The following is a 23120-nucleotide window of genomic DNA, read 5'->3' as shown; positions in this document are numbered from 1 at the left end:
GAGAAACTGTTAGCGAACAGTATGGATCCTGGCCAGACTGCGCGGATGCGCAGGCTGGTCTGGATCCATGCTGGTCGCAAAGCCACTATGTTGGTTTTCCCATGGCACGGCTCATATATTTTAGTGAAAGATGGACACTAGATATATTTAAGGTTGTCTAGATCGCTGACAGTCTTTTGATATTCTAAGACGAAGGTATGAACATTTATAATTTCAGCAGTAGACTGGCTCCCGTCCATATGTTTGTTCTGTTATATTTTTCATATGTAAGTTTTCTTCGTTAACAGTGGAAGTTACTCCAGCAGGTTGTTTCTATATTGACATTTTTTATTCCCTCTGGCTACGAACATAGGTATGGTTTAGCCATCAGATAAAAATGTGCTATTTTAGAGGCTTGCAATTTCTAATAAAACATTTGCACTCTTTATAAAGAAAATAACCATGCATGTCGCCATGGAGCCAGGCTATTTCAGCAGATACGCTGGATTTAACTATTAAGAGTCTACCACTGCTATCATTTTTTATCTTTTTACCTCTAGTCTAATTAGGTGAAATAATTTCTTAATAATGTGCATACTTCCATGGTTAGCTTTCTAAAAGCCACAGTTTTATGTACTTTAGACACATTCATTAAAATTGTCTTCATAAATGACTGTCTCTAAATATATTTTTGTTCAGATGTTGCATATAAAGGACTTGTCAAACACTTATAATTCAAATCTTGACTGACATTGTATTTATATCTCAGGAAATTTATGCAGAATGTAAATGCAATGATGTAAAATGTTAAGACTAAAATTAACGAAAAACAACAAAAAATGTACTGTTTACCCTACTACACTTTTTTAAAAAGAGATATGAGCCGCGCAATGAGAAAACCATCATAGTGCATTTGCGGCCAGCATGGATCCAGCAGGCTGGTCTGGAACCATGCTGGTCGCAAATGCACTATGTTGGTTTTCTCATGGCGCGGCTCATATCTTGTCTCCTTGAAAAATGGTATGAAACAACAGACATGGCGCTTTTACAATACACGGCACGTTTTGAGATTCTTTGCTCTACGTGAGATGTATTAAAATGTTATTTACTATAGACAAAATTTATGCTGTCAAAATGCCGTTAAATCAAAGATTAAATTGTAAGACCAACAACGATAAAAATTCAACCAAAACTTAAGTCGATATTCTACTCACGTAATTTTATTTATCCATTCGTTTTTCACTGACTTGACTGTCAACTTTCAGGTCCCACATCGATCAAACTTTTATACATTAAATGTCACTCTCAAACAATAGGACGTGCATTTACGTAAACATCTTAATGATGTATTGTCTTGTTTTACAATTAATAAATTAGGCCAATTAAAAAATATTGGTTTACTCTCTCCCTCTCTCTCTAAAATCATATGAAATCCTAGCCATTATTTTTTCTCGCTTTTTCAGAAAGCATAAACTGAATTTGTGAGCTGCCGAAATAATGATTTGGTCGGTGAAATAAAAAATACCTTTCAAAAGGGCATTTCCTTATTTGTATCCTGACGTTAAAGTTGTTTTAAAAGAAGAAAACTGACACTCTTCTCTAACACTAAGAATGATCAAAATGATCTTTATTTGACTCTTTAATCGTGACAACTCGTCCAATAGAATAGCTTACGAACTTAGTTACACCAGTATGCTGTTCCCACGTGTGAAAAAATGTTACACACTGTGAAATACTTTGTAACATGCAACTATAAAAAGACACGAACCCATATGACCCGTCACAATGATACCAAAACATAGAAAATGATGTATTAAATTGACTGAACTGATATCCGGTTTCAGATAACTCACAAACAAATGTATTGATTTGCGTATCCTTAATGAAACATTTATCGTTCATTTAAGCAATTTATTTTAATATCATATCAGTATGAAGTCTACACCCTGAACTTATTCGTCATTTAATGTACAAATGCGGAAACGGTTGCTAGGTTTGAACAGGTTAATGTCATCACCAAGTACTGCGTTTTGTTAGTGAACATGTCGAATTATTATTGAAAATAAGACGATTTTAATCCCATATTGTATCCTCGATAAAACCTGATAAAACAAAGCGATCAATTGACCTTTGGGTCAGAAGTACAGAAACTGGATACTTTTGTTCGTATATAATTGCAAAGTTTATGCAAATCATGAATTTAAGAGCTATAAATGTAGGATTCTGTCGATTTAAGGACTGTTTATTACATTTTCACGGGACTTTAACCTATCCTTCTCATTGGATCAACTGTAATACTGTAAAGTATTCTATTACTTGGACTTGCTGATAGTGTCTGTAGTTTTATCAGTGTCATCATCATCAGCAGCAGCAACAACAGGAAAAGTAATAGCTGCATCATTATGATCTTAATAATGATAATAATGATAATGATGGTGATAATAATGATGATGATGATAATAACAACAATCACCGTCATCATCACTATCATCATCACAACCTCACAAAAAGCAGCAGCAGCAAATACAGCATAATTTTAAATTGTTCAAAATTTCCAAATCCGCATTAGATACAACACTACTACACATAATCATTATAAAACAATAACTACAACAGCATTAATATCATCATCATCTTCATCATCATGAACAACAGCAGCAAGATCACTAATACAGTATGAATGATCGGACTAGTTTATGAAAGTATACTTTAAAACAAACCTCTGTGAAGAATTCCTTTACTAAATGAGTTGTTTAAACTATCACGGATATTAAATCTAAACCACTTCCAACTCTCATTGTCTTCTATGTACTTAAACTTTAAACATGTTTCCTTGTTTGAATACACATGTATATGATGAGTATCACCACTGTACGAGTTTTATATGTGTATCAGCATGCGGGTACATTTCAGTATAGATAAATGAGCCGTGCCATGGGAAAACCAACATAGTGGCTTTGCGACCAGCATGGATCCAGACCAGACTGCGCGGATGCGCAGTCTGGTCAGGATCCATGCTGTTCGCTAACAGTTTCCCCAATTTCAATAGGCTTTAAAAGCGAACAGCATGGAGCCTGACCAGACTGCGCGGATGCGCAGGCTGGTCTGGATCCATGCTGAACGCAAAGCCACTATGTTGGTTTTCCCATGGCGCGGCTCAAATGTTCATCTTTGACCTGAACTTGAGATAATGCTGCAGTTAAACAACTGATAAAAAGGTTGTTCTTTACAGATTATGTAAATTACTAAATAATCTTCCGATATTTTAACTATGTTTTAAACACCGTATTAACCCTTAGCCCGCTGGCGGCAAATATCTCGTAATTTTTAGTAAAATCTCTTTGATATAAAAGGAACTCCAAAACCAATGATGGACATCCACTTTATATAGCAGAAAGGTTAGAATAAGCAACGGTCGATCATGGACCTATGGTTTACGTGCAATTTGTAAAGCAAACAGGCCTCCAGACTCGCATCCGAGAAGCTGGCCTGAATCCACTTCAAAAGTCTTCTACATTTTTTATACAATCAATGATTTCTTCTCTTTAAGCTGACATTAACAATGATTTAAAACAGCGTCATACGATCATGTATTTCTAAATCTCTACTTATATTCAAACGTATTAACCTTATTGGCAACTCTCTGTTGGGTTTCTAAGATATCGGTGTAAGAATCAATATTATAGTTTGCCCATTATCATACCACGTGGTTTATGACGTCATTTTCGGGTAGTACGGCAAGAATATCAATAAACAAATCCGTCGATTCAGAACTTAAAACCACCGTAAGTTTTTCATTTTTTTACCGATTTGAATAATTCTTTTACGAGGCTGAAGCCAAGACAGTGGGCTATAAACACAAGGCAATGTTTTCTGAAATTCTAAGCAGTTTTTGCAACCCTGAAATTAGGCAAATTCTTGGAGGATAATACGGCAAGAAAAACCCGTGTTTTACAAAATAATGCAGGATTGCTTTCCTTTACATTTTTTGTGTCTTTCACCGCTGTTTATTTCGGTTTCAAGAAGGCCAGCGAATCACTTTACTCGAAATAAAATGGTAGGTTTCTCTGTGAAAACATTTGTCTTCGGAAAATGCTAATACGGCAAGAATGATATGACGGCAAGCAGATTCATGAATACACATATTGTCCCTAACAGCAGTTGAGACTTGGTTCTTTAAAACTACTTACTTCTGTCAGCAGGTAAGTAAATAGGGCATACCTACTTAGTACATGGTATGCTAAACTAGACGGAACCGTTTATAAACATTAAAGCCCTGTTTCATTTTTGAAGTATTGACAAAACATTTTTCCGTATGCCTAAAATTTATTAGAAAGAATAATTCAGTGGTCTGTTTTCAAAATTACTGTATCCTTTTCATGCACTTTCAGTCCATAGGAAGGATGGGGGCTTTGTTGTACAAGCAGTTGTACTATGTGAGCGATAAAGGACTGTCATAGCCGTCTCGAGATTATTTTTTAAAGTCTGCCTGTTGAACACAACTTGAATACTACGAATAATGTTGGCAAGTAAAGTGATTGTATAAGCATAGTCTTACATTCCATTTTACGACCATGATTTTGAAACGATATTTTGATACTATGACAACATACGTACAGGGGTCTGAAGAATGCATGTAATACTGTTCAATTTTGATATTAGATTATGCAAAAGTTTAAGAAAATTCAAATTCATAATGTTACGTTTATCGAACAGGATAAACCGTCTTTTCTTTTCATACTTTTACTTTTATGCTCCATTTTAAGGGCATAAAGTTTTAGCACTTTCTGGTTTCATCATTATATGATTGGATATATGATTTTTAAGTTTTATGATAAGCCCAAGTTATCTTCAGTAATGATTCTGCGATCCTTACCATAACTAGGGTCATAATTTAGTAGTAGACAACTGTTTCATTACATGACCTGTATTTGGAAGATGTTACACCTACCTTTGATTCCGTCTGTGATAACTATGTTTTATTTACCAACAGATAGGTATGCCTCAGGAGCAGATCAATATCGCACTTATGTGTGCTCTTTGGCTAATCACCAACGCTTTATTAAAAGGTCGTGCAATAATTCTTTCTCTCACGTTTGGTGTGGTCTTTATGAGATACAAAAAAAGTTTTACTCAGACTCTAATTTATTATATTCTTCTAGCCGTTGGTTTACGCGTTGAAAGTGTCCAGATATTTGAGAAAATATTTTAACACATTACGTTTTGTATATTGCTTTTATTTTTTAAAGGTGAATCTGCATTTTATACTCTAGTATGACATATATATTACTGATAGACATTGTTCAGAGGCCCAACTTTCACTAATGGTTGATAAGAATACACATAATGTGAACATGTAGGATGTATTTTCATTTTTAAACACTTTTTGCAGACATTTTGGCAGTTTGAATCTTTTAAGATGGTTGTTACCATTCGCGGATGCAACAGTATAGATACATAAAGACTTATTTTTAAGATACCTCTTGAGACTATAAATAAAGTAGAAATTAGGAAACTTCTCTTGAAAGCTCTAAATTATTAGATAACAAGTAATGAAACAGAAAAATTTTAATAGATCTACTAAACGATATATAAGAAGCATTGAAAAAGGCCGTTCTGTCATATAACATCCTACCGAAATTAATCTTAAAAGCTAAAGAAATCTGCAAACACTATTTTACATGAGGAATCGAGTCTCAAACTCAATACTCCGCGAAACTGTTCGTAAAGGAACAATAGGTATATTTATGAATCTGCTTGCCGTCATATCATTCTTGCCGTATTAGCATTTTCGGAAGACACATTTTTCACAGAGAAACCTACCATTTTATTTCAAGTAAAGTGGTTCGTTCGCATGCCTTCTTGGAACCGAAATAAACAGCGGTGAAAGACACAGCAACGTAAAGGAAAGCAATCCTGCATTATTTTGTAAAACACGGGTTTTTCTTGCCGTATTACCCTCCAAGAATTTGCCGAATTTCAGGCTATAACAAACACAGTTCTGAATGGATTTTAATTCTTTGGGCAATTTTGAAAGGGGAGCATCCAAGGATCATTCCTGTGAAGTTTGGTGTAAATCTATCCAGTAGTTTTGAAGAAGATGTTTCTAGAAAATGTTGACGGACGGACGACACACGACAGACGAAGTACATCAAGCGGTCACAATAGCTCACCTTGAGCCTTTGGCTCGGGTGAGCTAAAGTGAGTTCCAAAAGCAGAAATGAAAAGAAATTGAATTAAATTTTATTTTCATAACTTATTGAGAAAATAAAAAACGATTTTTGGTAAAAATGGAATTTTCTTTGCATGTCTGTTTCATTGTTTGATTAAAAATGCCGAGTAATATTTCAAAAATATATACATACATGTACAGTTTAGAATGTCTTCACCTGGACCCTGGATCAAATTACTCGATATAAAATAAAACTGCAAATTCAACACGAAAAAAACGTGGACAATTATTTACGCACATATCATAAGGCCAAGTTAAAGTTTAGTTTTGTAAATGTATTTCAAAACATAACAAAACGAGACCTAAGGAATCAGCACTGAATATCATTAATGTTTAAAAATCGTTTAAATTGCAATAGAAATCTTTAAATGCAATTAAATTTTAACTACGTTTGACTTGTTTTAGTTTAGTAGAGAGACAGAAATCAGTGAATTGTATTTGCCTTGAAGAGGACAGTATTAGAGAAATTATACATAAATACCACGACAATCTTGACTTTTTCGTGAGGACAACGTTTGTAGTCAGAGAAAAGCCTCAAAGTATCCATTATGTGAAAGAATGGACAATCTCGTCGGGTTGCACCTCGATTTGTCCATTCTTTCACATAATGGACAGTTTGAGGCTTTTCTCCTTTACATATTATTGTTCCTTCTCAAGGGAAGGAACGCTTATGGTGAACATGTCACACTTGACTGAGCATGTAATGGATACAAGGGTATCGTCAAAGGAATCCGAATTCCCGTAGGGCGCCGCCATCTTGAACTCATGCATATTCAGGCCCCGCGTTCACAAAACATTTTCAGTCTCAGCTGAGTTTGATAATGAAACTTTATTTGTCATTTATATCTAAATAGCATGTTTTAAACTAAATTTTAAATCAATAACTATTCTCAAGTGGCTATTCAGTACTGATGGTCAGTCTCAGTTGGAAGTTAACCTTTAAGTTTTAGTAAAATTGATATTAAAATTTCAAACTCAAACTCAGCTGAGACCAAAAAATGTTTTGTGAACACGGGGCCAGGTTATAACACACTAAATAGTTGTTGTTCTTTATTCTATATAAAACTGACCTATTTCCACACAGCACACATCAGGACCCATTTTAAATGTCTGTAACCTACATTTTCTTGAAGAATTTTGTCAGTGCTAAATATAAATCAGAAGAAAAGTGGGGGTCATGTTTGATGCAAGAAAAGTAATTTCAATCAATCACACAAACTGCAAAATCAGCTAAAAAATGAGACCCTAAATTATACTGGTGGTGTATGATCTAGGTTTCCATGAAAATTTTTGTCAAGTTATTATTTCATTATGAAAATGCTACCTACATGTCAAGCATAAATCTGTCATGTGATTTTAGCAAAAAAAAAATGCAAAGAAAATAAGGAAAATAGCTCTACAGAGCAATGTATCCGCCATTATGCGACTACCATTTTTTTTCGCGCCATTTTTTTATTTAGTGTCTGTATGCCTATAAGAAAAACTTTTTTCTCTGACACTGTGCCAGTTTCATTTGAAATGTACAAGAAACCTAAATGCATGAAAAAATATAAGGTTTTAGCTTGATATCAACAGTTTCTAAGGTTTTATGGCATTTTCAGTACCATAAGACAAAGCGTCAGATTTTGTCAAAAATAGGTGTTCCGACATAATTTTGAAGCAGTTACCCTAAATGCAGCCTTGTTTTGCCCTGTTTTGACATTTTATACTCTGATCTGCGTACAAATTACACATTTAAACTGTTAAATATGTTCACTTTTACCTCTGATGACCATAAATTAGCAATCAACAGGCTATAAATATGCAGTTTTAGAACAATATACACTCAAAACAGTGAAAATGTGATATTTTTGGGTTTTATCCTCATTTTAAACAAACATGCAATAAATTTGTCATTTTCTATCAAATTCTAATCAAAGTAGCCCATTTTCACCATCATCTGGCCAGATTTCAATTTTTACCAATGTCATCTTATAGGTCATAACACACTAAATATGGGTTGTTCTTTATTCTCAAACTGACCTATTTCCAATGGCCGCAGCACACATCATGACCCATTTTAAATGTCTGTAACCTACATTTTCTTGAAGAATATTGTCAGTGCTAGATCTAAATAAAAATCAGATGAAAAATGGGGGTCATGTTTGATGCAAGAAAAATAATTTCAGTCAAACACACAAACTGCAAAATCAGCTAAAAAATGAAACCCCAAATTATACTGGTGGTGTATGATCTAGGTTACCATGAAAAATTTTGTCATGTTGTTATTTCATTATGAAAATGCTACCTACATGTCAAGCATAGATCTGTCATGTGATTTTAGCAAAATAATTGCAAAGAAAATAAGGAAAATAGCTCTACAGAGCAACTATTTGTATCCGCAATTTATGCGACTACCATTTTTTTCGCGCCATTTTTCTATTTAGTGTCTGTATACCTATATGGTATAGCCTCTGGCCCAATATGTGTTTGCGCATCTTTAAGTCGATCTTAATTTCAGTCGTTAGTGAAATACAACTACGTAATTTCAGAACAACAAGAAACAATGATAAAGTTTTAATCGTGTAACTCCACAATTGAATATATCATAGTAAATAATCGAGATTAATGAAATGAATATGCATAATCTAAAAATAGACTCCCGCCAAAACAATTTACGTAATGAAACTGCCGCTGGTAACGATATTTTTAGCTTCTAATATTTCAACAATAAACAAGTTGCAAATGGTTAATTTCAGATTTGCAAGTGCTTTCTTTTGCGTACTTTTTAGCTCTTTCTGATTTGTTTTTGCGTATCGTAAAAACACGTACGAGCGGTTATACAAGTGAAAATTCAACACTATGAACTGATTTCGTACCTTTCGTACACAACTGATATAACACTGGGAGGCAACCATTTCGTACCCGGCGAAAGGAAAATTAAAATGAGCTTCAGATACTTCACAAAACATAATCTGAAGTTAACTAATCTACTTATTCTACTAAAAAGTGGTGATGTGCATCCTCACCCAGGACTAACATCGAGAACTAAAGAAAATAAAGGGCGACAACCTAAATTTCCATGTACTGTTTGTATGAAAGGTGTTGTATCATCTAGTAAAGCGGTAACCTGTGATTTGTGTGAGGGATTGACCACATAAAATCAAGACCGTCACGGGCGGTTCGACCACGGCCGGGCCATTTTTTTGGCTGAGTATTATATCGGCCGTAATGGGCCGTACCAGTTCTTATTTGGTATTAAATTTCATCTTTTGCTTTGATCAAAAGTGCCGAAATATTGTCTATCCACTAAGAGCATGATCGCCTGCGGGTGTGAAACAACTTCGGCCATATAGACTCTACTTGACTGGATTAATCATTTATAATTAAACGATTATTCAACGGATCTTCAATAGATCGATTTTTTAGCTCACCAGAGCACAAAGTGCTCAAGGTGAGCTATTCTGACCGGTCATTGTCCGGCGTCCGTGGGCGTGCGTCGTCCGGCGTCCGTCGTGCGTCAACATTTGCCTTGTGAACATTCTAGAGGCCACATTTGTAACCCAATCTTTATGAAACTTGGTCAGAATGTTTGTCTTGATGATATTTAGGTGAAGTTCGAAACTGGGTTATATGTGGGGTCAAAAACTAGGTAAGTAGGCCAGATCAAAGGAAAAGCTTGTGAACAATTTAGAGGCCACAGTTGTGACCCAATTTTATGAAACTTGGTCAGAATAATTGTCTTGATAATTTCTAGGTCAAGTTAAAATCTGGGTTATGTGGGGTCAAAAACTAGGTCACCAGGTCAAATCAAAGGAAAAGCTTGTGAACACTTTATAGGCCACAATTTTGACCCAATCTTTATATGAAACTTGGTCATAATATTTGCCTTGATGATTTCTAGTTCAACTGGGTCACGTGGAGTCAAAGACTAGGTCAGTAGGCCAGATCAACTCTGGTGAGCGATATAGGGCCATCATGGCCCTCTTGTTTTATAATCCATAATTATTTTTGTTTAAATAAAAACAAACATGCCGTATGTTTTAAAAAATTGGAAACGATTGTGTTTTTCGCAGAGTAATCGTAAAAAAACTAGACGAAAGCTAATTTCTTCTGAATATTTGGACTAATCTTAGATAATTACTTTAAATCAAACAAAATGCCGACATATGTCTCAACTATAAAAACATTCATCAACATTTATAGCAATCTGCTAAAATTGGGTAAATATTGAATACTTAGTCTTAAAGATATTATGAAATTTACTGAATATCTTAACCGAAAACGCTTTCAAGAAGATCCCCCGATCCCCCCTTAAAAGAGGGTTGGAGGGGGTGGGAATCCCCCTCCCCTCGGTGTCCCAAGGCCGGACCACTTTTTTCAAATTCGGTGACGGCCCTGAAAATGTACGAACTTTATTTCGAGCGTTATGTATAACAACAAAAAGGGGTTTGAGCACTTGTATTAAAGGCTTCTATGTTAATAAAAATAATAAAAGTGTCAGATCTCTATGAATTATGAAAAAAAATATGAATACTAACTTTTATTATGTTAAATAAATATTTATATAAAATAACTTTCAATATTTCTAAATAGTTAAGAATGCAACACTTAAACTAACAAAACACATTTTCCATCATTGTTTTATCTGTAACATGATGCTAAAAACAGATCCTTTAAAAAGAATATTTAATACGCGCTAGAAATATACATACAACTTCAAATCTGTTCATGAGACGGAATGAAATGTACAATTACACCTCATGCCACGTATCACCGGCTTGAGGCGAACACTATTATGTAGATACATGTTCATTCAATGAACTCCCCGATTTCAAAGGACCAGAAATTCAACAAGGAGCCAAAGTACGGGGAGACCTTCCGAGGCTGTTACAAAGCACTCGTTGTAAGAGTTGAAATGAGCCGCGCCATGAGAAAACCAACATAATGGCTTTGCGACCAGCATGGATCCTGCGCATCCGCGCAGTCTTGTCAGGATCCATGCTGGTCGCAAAGCCATTATGTTGGTTTTCTCATGGCGCGGCTCCAATAATCTAAAAGATCCTATGGATGCACAGCTGAAAAGACTTTTACAACACTGTTATTCAAACAGTTTAAGGTTGTGCCTCTCAAAAGAGTGTCTCAGTTTGACTTCATAATGGATATTCACCCTAGAATAAGTGGCATATAAAGACTTAAGAAATATGTTCTAGTTACAAAAGACAGCAAAGTAGATTTTAGTGAAATATTTGGACAATTGAAACTCCCATCCTTAAGGATGTACGAGCGAATTTTTTCTAACGTTAAGAATTTTTTCATACCCTGTGAGCTTGAAGAACATTAGTTTCTAAGACAAACAAGAGCTGAAAAAACATAGGTCACCGAACTCGTTTTAATTTTATAGGGTATTTTCTTCACCCACTCTTTACGCATTTCTGAAATTTTGTAAAATTGAAAAAAATGTTGGTACTTTATAAAACATATAATATCCTACTTAATCTTATAGGGATTTCAGTTCTTACAGCTTAATATGAATATATGGTAATGTCAGTATTATAAAAGCATAAATGTCACTAACAAATCTCTTTAATTTTTACATGTTGACATAATTACCCCACCTACTTTATTGTCAATGGAAGAAACGTATTTAGATCTACAAAAATGCTTCAAAATGGAAAGAAAAAAGTAGGGGTCACAGAGCATCTAAGAGATTTATTAAGAAAAAACTGTTAAAAAGTGGCGAATTTTGATATTTTTTGTTCTTTTTGTTTTAATTTATATTTTCTAGATAATGTAAAGTGCTATCTTGAAAGTTTTTTTTACTTATAGCTTAACATTATATGTGTAAGTCAGGAAAATATCAAAGCCAAACCTAATCTACTTTAACAGATATTTGAAATTACCTACCCCTACCCCATTGTAAATCTTATGTCAATTTTAGGCAAATGTCAGCCAAAAATAAGGGTGAAATATTTTTTTTTTCGCAAAAAGCATAATATATTTGGTTAAATGGTACATTATTAGCCATATTTTAATTCTTTAGCATTAATTTTTGGCAAAGCTTTTGTTAGAAAGCAATATTCGAAGAAACATTTTTCAAAATGGCGGATATCCTGCAAATGTCACCAAAAATAGGTGAATATTTTTCGCAAATAAACATAATATTTGTTAAATGTACATTATTACATATTTAATCCAAAGCAGATAATATGTAGTCAAGAAACTTACCTTTCACGTAACTTAAACTGAGTTTACATCTAATTTAATCCTCGGATAATAACGAATGCCCATATTGGATGTTTTATGCAATCCTTCTTGGAAACGTATTCACAAGCCTATCGATTCAAAGAAATCTATAAAATATCGCGACTGTCTTTGAACATATTTATTCATATAGATCTATTTCTTCCATGATTTATTAGACTTTACTGTACTTGTTCCAAACCAATCGGTCCTTAGTGACAGCAGATTTTCTAAGCAGAAATTATAATGGTATAGACAAAAGTTTTCTCGGAGAACGGTATTGGAAAAAAACTGTTGCTATAGAAACAGGAGGATATTGGCTGTTAGAATTGTCACAAATCAATTATCTCTTATGATGGATTCAACAATTTTGGTTTTCAACAAATGCATCACACTAGTTCTGCAGAATGGCCCGAATGATACATGGAAAACAATTCATAAAAGGACATATATATGTCAGATATAACTCTTCAGGAACGCTGAGCATAGCTGTGTAATTTGTTTGTACATATACCACCAGATACCACTTATCCATAAAAACTACAAATTTGTCAAAAAGGTATGGCGGTTCTTAGAAACATCGGTCAGAGCATAATGCTTTAAACAAATTGATTACGGGGCATAACCCCGGAAACTAAAGCACATTAAAACATCCTTTCAAACAGTGCGTATATCAACACGTCATAAGTATTTCGTTGCACCTCAAAGTCGCAGGGTGTACGTACGTAGGTGACCTACGAACGTAAACAGAAAATCAGACGTTCTCAAAGCATTCACAAGACAATAGTACAGTGAATAATTTGTCATATATTAGTTTCACGAGAAGACTCACTTGCCTCAGTGGTTCACGAGCGATCGTTTCTAGGGTCATTGAACGTTAAACAAGCACAGCATGAGAACAATCAAAACCAGAACTGACTGGCGGATGTATCTGCCGGCAGACATAGTCTGTGCCAACATACAGTCATCTAAAAGTGCATATGGTATTGTTCTATGTCTAGAACCTTCCAAGGCCGAAGATAAATAGTTTGATTCATTCAATGAGTGTGTGTTACTGGCTATATATACACGAGTTATGGTGCATACTTTAGGTTCTTGTAGACCTTGTAGGACCTGGCGCAAATCACATTTGCTCCTACTGAGTGTAATGTTTGTGCTTCCACCACTCAGTGGAAGGGGCATATAGATTTGGTCTTGTCCGTGCGTCCGTCCTTGGGTCCGGCCGAAAAAAAAATTGTGACGCGGCTAGCTCTAAAAGCATTTGAAATAAACTGATGAAACCTTGCACGAGCCTTTATCATGATATGAACATGCGCATCTCCTATTTTTTGTCTGGCTCCGCCACCTATTTCCAGAGTTATGGCCCCTGAAATAGTAAAAAAATGCACATTTTTTTGCCTTGTGACGCGCCTAGCTAAATTATTCCACATACATTGATGAAACCTTGCATGAGTCTTTATCATGATATGAACTTGCGCACCTCCTATTTTTCGTCTGGCTCCACCCCCTATTTCAAAGTTGCACATTTTCACCTAATGACATGCCTAGCTCAAAAAGTATTTTTGTAAATTTATGAAACCTTGCACGAGTCTTTATCATGATGTGACCTTGCACACTTGACCATCTTCTTGAGAATTTAGCGCTAATTACAGAGTTACGGCCTATGAAATAGTCAAAATAGTGGATTTTTTGTTTGTGCTGTTCATAGCTCAAAAAGTATAGGGCCTAGAATAATGAATCCTTTATATAAAATGTTTGTTGAGGCTATACCCCCTTAAGACTGCTAACATTTGAATTATTGTCCCTTATTTATGACAAAAGTACCAGCGAAGGCATACCCTGTGTCACACAGACACATTCTAGTTCGTAATGTGAACCATCCCAAGAAAATAGGTTGGACATTTTTGTTTGATATTAGATGTTTGAAAAAGGAAGTCGAAAATATTACGACCAAACATGTTATCATATTAATGTATCAGCTATTCCTTCATTGAAAAATATGGGAATGATTTTGGTGTCAAGTTTTACATGTAAGAAAGGTTTTGCCAAGATTTTCCAAGATTTATTTACATTCTGCACAAGTCCCACAATGTTTCGAAACATCAGTGAGCATACATTACAACATCACGATAAAACATCACTTGTAACAATGGAAAATGGCTACTTCATTGGAGTTAATTAATAAGTATAATGTGTAGCCTTATATAAATTACATAATTAATATAATCATTTGAACAAAGGTCTTTTTACAAGAGAACAAGAGAAAGGAGATATATGACGGGAGGCCCAAGTGGGCTTATACGCAAAAATACTGAAATAAAAATAATGGTGAATGAATGGAAAATTAAATTAACTGATCAGCCACAAATGAATTTCATAGGCCAAAATGATAGAAGTAAACTTATTTGCGCCCAGAATTCTTTATTGCATATAAACCAAAACTTGATATATATTTACAAGACTTAACGACAACATTGTTAGAATTTTATGACGAACTTATTATATGCAAGGGTATTACCTGAATATTGCACTTTTGTTTTTGTATACTGACTCAACACAGGAACTGGTCCCTGTTAAATTTTAATGGAAAGTTATTGTTAAAAATTATCATTATCTCTAGAAAGCTTGTTTTGTCGAATCAGAGTAATAATTATTTAATTTGAGCCTATAACAATATACTATAATATAGTCGTGATATTTTTCATTATTGCATAAATCAAATAATACTTGGTATAAAACAGTTGTGCTAAAACGGGATAATTTTGAAATAGTTAATAATGTATTTAAACCCGTCGTCGGAAAGTCGTAACCCGAGTACTATAGTATATAGGAGGCAGTAAACAGTTTTCAGGCTTGGTTATGTGTCGAAAAAATTGCAGAGAGTTCGTGGGTGGGGTGGGGGTCAAATTAGCGAGTATGATGCAATTTACGTATGATTGCAATTGGATACATTGTGAAACTAAAATAATTGCTAGAATTGAAGTTTCAGTGGCAAGAATTGTGTTTCAGTTATTGAAAGAAAATTAGTTGAGTAGCCTTGATCTTGAAATTATGACGTAATGACTTGCAGATGCGAATACATGCCTCAGCTGAGCTAGCTTAAAATGGAGTTGTCATTTTAGCAGGGGCCTCAGGAAAACTGGAATAGTGAAAAAACGGTACGGATGGCACATATATTTGAGGTTATTTTCAGATTTTACAGTGTTACCGGACTATGAAACCGTGTAGCATTTGGTGCTATCATTTGCAGGGAATGTTCTGCAGCGATTTGAAAATTGGCAAATTTAGCTTTTTTCGTCATCAGTTTCCGCGACCGGGAGAGCACAAAATTCAGGTCTTGTAAACAGAAAACTAGATATTAGATATGTATTGCAGATGGTTTGTAACGACAGACATACAGTCATGTTAATATTGTAATATATTTATTTAAGGTGTGTGGTTACAGACTTTTGTGTGAGATTTTGAAAGTTGAATAAGCGACTATAGGCCGAGAAGCTCTGAAAACTGTTTACTGTCTCCACAAGTCAGCAGATTTGGTTATCCGATACTCACGCATTTGTTGAATTTATTTTTCCTCTTTCTCTCTGCTTTTGAAATAAGGTTTGAGAAACTATACAGAAAGAAAGAATAGAATATGAATGTAACTCCTCAAAATGTCGTTCGATTTCTTTCATTTAGTTTTGCCAAGAAGTTCATTTGGGTTTTACTGCGAGAATAGAAGAAAATGGATGAAATGGGGAATTAAACATCTACTAAATTTTAGGTAATGATATTTCAAGATACACAATTACGACATTTGCATTTATACTTTTTTCATCGACATTTTCACGTGCGCTGCTTTCAAAGACCAAACGCGGTCCGTTTGCGGAAAGTGCTTACATGATATATAACATAGTTTATTTTGTTTTGTGCACAAGCATTCCTAATAAATATGTCTGGCGCGTTTTGTTGTTATTGTTTTTTGTACAGTCCCTTTCATGATGGTGAAGCGCGACACTACCGGTATAGTGGTTGCAGTAGTGAACGCCACGAGTCAGTTCGACAGACGTGTCACCATCGTATCTCGCTCGAGCGACTTTGCTTCGCAGCAGTCGTACGACGTCGAAGTCTTACGGCCAATTGCACGTATCCCCCTGTGTTGTTCACTAATTTCGAATTGTCAAGGCGTTCCAGCCATCATTTTGAGAAGTACGAAGTGGCCATCTGGAAAGTGTTGTACTTTACTTTAAAATTCTTCACATTTCAGTTGTGAAAAAATAAACATTGATTTCTCTCTTTCAAACGACATTAGCAAATCTGTTAAAACGAGCCAGTACATACTGATCGTTGGTTTTCTAAACATTTATATACATATATAAATGCACTTTTTGTCAACTCTCTTTTGGGTTTCTAAGATATCGGTATAAGAATCGATGTTATACGGATATGTCACAGTAGACACTATGTGAAACATTAATATTTTAAAGAGAAAAAGTACGATTCTTTGAAACGAAGCCAAATAATAGTATACTCGTTTGTATAAAGTCTGTTCACTAGGGGGAATGAAAGGTACAAATTACACCTCATGCTTGACACGAACACTATTATGTAGATACATGTCCATTCAATAAACTCCCTGATTTCAAAGGAACAGAAATTATAACAAGGAGACACCTTCCGAGGCTGCTACAAAACACTCGTTCTGATAGTTGAAAAAAAATCTGAAACATCCTTTGGAAGCACAACTAATAAGACTTTTATTCAAACAGTTTGTGCCTGTCAAAAGAGCATCTCAGTTTGATTTAATAATGAGTATTAACTCTAGATTAAGCGACATATAGAGACTTAGAATATTCTAGTTAAAAGGACATCAAAGTAGAAATAAGTGAAATATTCGGAAAAAATGAAATAAATTCCAACTCTCAGATAAAATCCGATTCACTACATAATATTTGTCCCTAGTCCAAAAGCAGAAGTAGTCAAGAAACAAAAGTAAAAACTTACCTTTCACGTAACTTAAACTGAGCTTATATCTTACTTAATCCTTAGATAAATAGCGAATGTCCATATTGGATATTTTATGCAATCCTTCTTGGAAACGTATTCACAAGCCTATTGATTCAAAGAAATCTATAAAATATCGCAACTGTCTTTGAACACTTTTATTATATAGATCTATTTCTTCCATGATTTATTAGACTTCACTATACTTATTCCAAAACAATCGGTCCTTAGCGGCTGCAGATTTTGAAAGCAGAATTATAATGGTATAGGCAAAAGTTTTGTTGGAGAACGTTATTGGAAAAAAACTGTTGCTATAGAAACAGGAGGATATTGGCTGTTAGAATTGTCACAAATCAATTATCTCCTATGATGGATTCAACAATTTTGGTTTTCAACAAATGCATTACACTAGTTCCGCAGAATGGCCCGAATGATACATGGAAAACGATTCATAAAAGGACATATATATGCCAGATATAACTCTTCCGGAACGCTGAGCATAGCTGTGTAATTTATCTGTACATGTACCACCAGATTCCACTTCTCCATAAACACTACAAATTTGTCGAAGAGCTATATGGCGGTCCCTAGAAATATCGGTCAGAGCATAATGATATTTACACACTGATTACCGGACAACTCCGGAAACTAAAGCATATCAAGACATCATTTATCAACACGTCATAAGTATTTCGTGGCAGGGTGTACGTACGTAGGTAACCTACGAACGTAAACAGAAAATCAGACGTTCTCAAAATAGTCACAAAAATAAAGCATGTGACAATGTCACAGTGAATAATTTGTCATATATTAGTTTCACGAGAAGAATCACATGCATCAATTGGACACAAGCGATCGTTTCTAGGGTCATTGAACGTTAAACAAGCACAGCATGAGAACAACCAAACCCCGGAATAAACATAAACATGTCACTTGCACCGAGTTTTAGTCTGACTTTAAAATTGACAATGGCGGAAGTATCTGCCGGCAGACATAGTCTGTGCCAACATACCGTCATCTAAAGGTGCATATGGTATTGTTCTATGTCTAGAACCTTCCAAGGCCGAAGGTAAATAGTTTGATTATTGAGCGGCAAGTCATTCAATGAGTGTATAGTAGTGGCTATATATACACGAGTTATCGTGAATACTTTAGGTTTTTGTAGACCTTGTAGGACCTGGTGCAAATCACATTTGCTCCTACTGAGTGTAATTTTTCTGCCCCACCACTCAGTGGAGGCGGCATATAGATTTGGTATTGTCCGTGTGTCCGTCAGAAAAACTGAGTTTGTGACGCGCCTAGCTCAAAAAGTATTTGATATAAATTGATGAAACCTTGCATGAGTCTTTATCATCATATGAACTTGCTCGCATCTACTAAATTTGATGAAGATATTTTAGGAAATGACAGTTTAAGATACACAATTACGACATTTGCATCTATACGGTGTTTTTTTTTTCACCGACATTTTCACGTGCGCAGCTATCAAAAAGACCAAACGCGGTCCGTTTGCGGAAAGTGCTTACATGATATGTAACATAGTTTATTTTGTTTTGTGCACAAGCATCCCTAATAAATCTGTCTGGTGCGTTTTTAGAGCCATTTTGAACTAATTTGGAAGATAACGTGTTGTTATTTGTTCATGGCTATCTGGTATCGTGAACTAGTATTTTGTTTGAATCACCTTTCTTTTCGGAAAGGGGAAATCAAGGAATTGAAATATCACCGTTTCTGTGGTTGCTTTTATCAGAATCAATGTGTGCGTCAAGTTACTCTTGCGTTACGTGGCAATTTCAAAGCTGAAAAGGAGGACTTCCACTTTGTAGGGGCAACACAAAACATCTCTGTTTAAAATACCTGCTGGATTCTCTCTGTAAATTTTTATTATAAATACGATCTGTTATACCGCAATTTTCTTATTGTGAAAAAAATCATTAGCTACATGAAGTTCTAGCATTATTCAATCCTATACAAAATATTTAGAGCACTGCATTTTTATACAAACTCACATGCGTTTCACTTTGACAAGACATTCGTATTTGCTTTACGCATATTTACTGTTTAAGTACCAGGAAATTTTACATCATTTTAAAACATTTTAAATGACCTGTATTGTGTAGTAAAATAAATGTATCATAAAAAATACCTGTTTTAATGGCGACAAAGTAAAGCCATTATCTCCCCTTTTATTCATACTTTTTATAAATTATATTACTGATAAGTTAGATATTAATTTGTTAACAGACAGGGATTTTGATATGTTAACAATGTTTATGATATTATTTGCTGATGATATTGTACTGTTTACCACTGATCCTAAAAGCCTGCAGGCACAAATTGATAGCGTTTATCAGTATTCACAAAAGTGGGGCTTGAAAATCAATGTTGATAAAACGAAAGTATGTGTTTTTGAAAAGCGTAAACAAAATGTCTATCCTGATTTTGTCATAAATGGTGAAAAAATTGAGATCGTAGATAATTTCATATACTTAGGTGTAAAATTCACATACACTGGTAATATGTCAGGCGCTGTAAAAGCTCTACATGATCAAGCCCTAAGAGCCTATCATAACCTTTTGTCATTGTTTGATAAAGTTAATTTTGATATTAAAACTGAACTCTCATTGTTTGACAAAATGGTGGTACCAATATTGATGTACGGTTCAGAAGTATGGGGGATTTATAATAGTACCAGTTTTAAATGTGTGGATAAACTTCATGTCAGATTTTGTAAATATATACTTGGTGTTAAACATCAAACTCCAAACAGTGCTGTTCTTGGTGAATTGGGTAGATTTCCGTTATCAGTAATTTGCAGGGAAAGATCAATAAAATACTGGCTGAAACTTATGAAAAATAGGGACTCGCCTTCTTTTAAGATGTATAATAACCTATGCCAGCATGTACAAACAAATTGTTGGGCAAATAGAATTCATTCTGTGATTGATCACTTAGGTTTTAGTAACACAAGACTTAATTTTGATAGAACTGTAAATTACTTCCCAACTATACAGCGCAGAATCCGTGACCAGCATATTCAAGAATGGAGAGAAACCATACATAACATGCCAAAACTAAACTACTATTGTAAATATAAAAATGATTTTGTTTTTGAAGATTATCTCTGTAATATTACAAATGATGACTTGAGAAAATATTTCTCTAGATTAAGATTGTCATCTCATAACCTTTGTATAGAAAGTGGCAGATATAATGGTACAGTAAGAGAAAATAGACTATGTATAGTGTGCAATCAAAAGGCAGTTGAATCGGAATATCATTTTATGTTATGTTGTGACAAATTCAGAACAGTTCGTAGAAAATACTTTAGAAGCATATCTTGGCCTTGTATACAGAAATTTAACTCGCTTATGTCTACAAAAAGTAAAGGTTTGCAGATAAAAATATCTAAATATATTAAAGACTGCATGTTAATAAGAAAAAATGCCCTGAAAAACTTAGCTGTTTCTTAAATGTATATTGTAATAATGTGTATACAGCCATGTATTAAGTATCCATTATGATTTGTGTATGTATATGTGTCTTTGCCATAGTATGTTTTTGTTTGTAAATGGCCAAAGGCAAATTGTTTGCTGATTATGCCAATAAACTTGAAACTTGAAACTTGTTAAAACACTTCCCCCGAAAATGCACGACGTTCATAGTTTTCATCTTACTATACTCATGAACAGACTCGATCAAGCCGAGTCTGCTATTATTTTGATTCTATACTTCCAAAGAATCAATTAATTTCTTGATGACGGACCATTTCATGGCTTTATCCATGTATTTCAACAAGTTGTTTGTTTATTTTTCTCACCGGCGGTGAACCGCAACATTAAGGTCTCCCAACTTTTCTAAATAACGGTGCCTAACTACCTTAAGATAGTCGTTGATGTAAGTCATTAAACTGATTGATCCGGCCGTTTATCACAAACACCTGCCCAGTGACTGCCGTAGTGAAATTAATTCATTCAAGCAGAAAGCACCATTAACTAGTGTTTTACTCTTCTTTTAATTAATGGGAGGCAAAAACGTAAGACCTATCACGAGATCGGTGCAATTAATCTTTTCTGGTAATTGAACAGAGAACTTAGTTACATATTAGGAAATCTGTCAGGTTACAATACATGCAGTAACGATCTAGATAAAAGTTATATTAATCAAATATGGAATTAGGTACTTCATGAATCTTAAAAAATTATTTAACGAATGATTTTAATTAACGTCAATAACTGACATTTGTAAAGATGCTTTATTAAAGAAATCTTTAAAATTCATGGTGAACAAATCTGACCTCTGGGTTGTTTTTTTACACTTTTAACGGGAAAAAAGTGCTTTTATAACAGCTAAGCCATCCTAAAAGATAATTTTAAAACAACCTAACAACAAATAAAGCCAATATTGAACTTTAGAAAAATAACGCTGTCTAAAATAACTGAAACTGAATTCCATATAAGAACTTTTTCTCCACATTAGAAAAAAGTAAAAAATAAAATCTTTTTTTTGAATTTAGTAACTTCAAATTACCACCCTTGTAGATCTTTAGAATAATATGTAATTATAATTAGCATTGTTTTGTACATAAAGTGGTCATAAATTTGCATACATATGCATTTAATATATGTCGGAAAATTCAAAAATATTAAAATTTACCAGCAGCGAGATATTCCAATATTTGAATGCACGTCACACAACTTCTTTTTTAACATATAAATAAGAAAACACAAAATGTTATTATTTTATGAAGAAGATTAAAGCATGATCCAAGGCAGGCAAGAACCGCAATAAAAACATCTTTGACAAATGAGGACATGTCTGTGACACTGCTGCATTTATCAAATGCAAGTAAAGTAAAAAAAATAAATGGAAACCGAGATACAAAAAATAACCGAGAATGTCAGCAAACAAGTGTGACAAACACCCTACTTAAAGGGACTCACCTGCGTGAATACCGTTTTCAACTACTTAAAGGGACTCACCTACGTGAATACCGTTTTCAACTACTTAAAGCGACTCCCCTACAGTACCGTTTACAGCTACTTAAAGGGACTCACCTACAGTACCGTTTCCAACTACTTAAAGGGACTCCCCTACAGTACCATTTCCAACTACTTAAAGGTACTCCCCTACAGTACCGTTTACAACTACTTAAAGGGACTCACCAACAGTACCGTTTACAACTACTTAAAGGGACTCGCCTACAGTACCGTTTTCAACTACCTAAAGGGACTCGCCTACAATACCGTTTACAACTACTTAAAGAGACTTGCCTACAATACCGTTTTCAACTACTTAAAGGGACTCACCTACAATACCGTTTTCAACTACTTAAAGGGACTCGCCTACAATACCGTTTTCAACTACTTAAAGGGACTCACCTACAATACTGTTTACAACTACTTAAAGGGACCTACCTACGATACCGTTTTCAACAATCAGTTGTTTGTGTAGTGGGAGGGGTGAAAGGGTATGGGGGAATGGGGGCTGGCTGAAATGGGGAGGAAAAATTAAAGAAGTAAGATAAAATAAGAAGTTGTAAGAGTATGGAGCATGAAAAAGTTTGAGAATAAATATCTAAAAAGTTTACTTTGTGTGTGTGTGTGCGTTGTGGGGGGAGGGGGGGGGGGTGAAGGGGGGATTAAGCCATGAGGAAAGGAGAGGGGTAGATGTGTGTTTGGATAGCGGGGGGGGGGACATAAAA

The 23120-nt window shown here is 34.6% G+C and overlaps 1 protein-coding gene across 6 annotated transcripts in view; it reads right to left on the bottom strand.

The window, feature by feature from the left end:
* The window catches only part of LOC123563217 (beta-1,3-galactosyl-O-glycosyl-glycoprotein beta-1,6-N-acetylglucosaminyltransferase-like), a 44527-nt gene extending 21979 nt beyond the window's left edge, over positions 1-22548 (bottom strand). The window contains exon 1 of one of the 6 annotated variants that reach the window (XM_053530145.1): positions 22073-22548. In XM_053530145.1, coding sequence (XP_053386120.1) covers positions 22073-22128 — 56 coding nt within the window. In that variant the 5' untranslated portion in view covers positions 22129-22548. Of the gene's footprint in view, positions 1-1193; positions 1324-2699; positions 2855-6344; positions 6454-12418; positions 12550-17416; positions 17623-22072 lie in introns of those variants that run through there. The other 5 variants (XM_045355900.2, XM_045355899.2, XM_045355903.2 and 2 more) reach the window with 5 other exon arrangements.
* Positions 22549-23120: the final 572 nt, after the last annotated feature.

Source organism: Mercenaria mercenaria, chromosome 2 (assembly GCF_021730395.1).
Source record: "Mercenaria mercenaria strain notata chromosome 2, MADL_Memer_1, whole genome shotgun sequence".
In the NCBI taxonomy this organism is placed as follows: domain Eukaryota; kingdom Metazoa; phylum Mollusca; class Bivalvia; order Venerida; family Veneridae; genus Mercenaria; species Mercenaria mercenaria.
The sequence above is the reverse complement of the archived record's forward strand: the minus strand, read 5'-3'. Positions and strand labels throughout refer to the sequence as shown.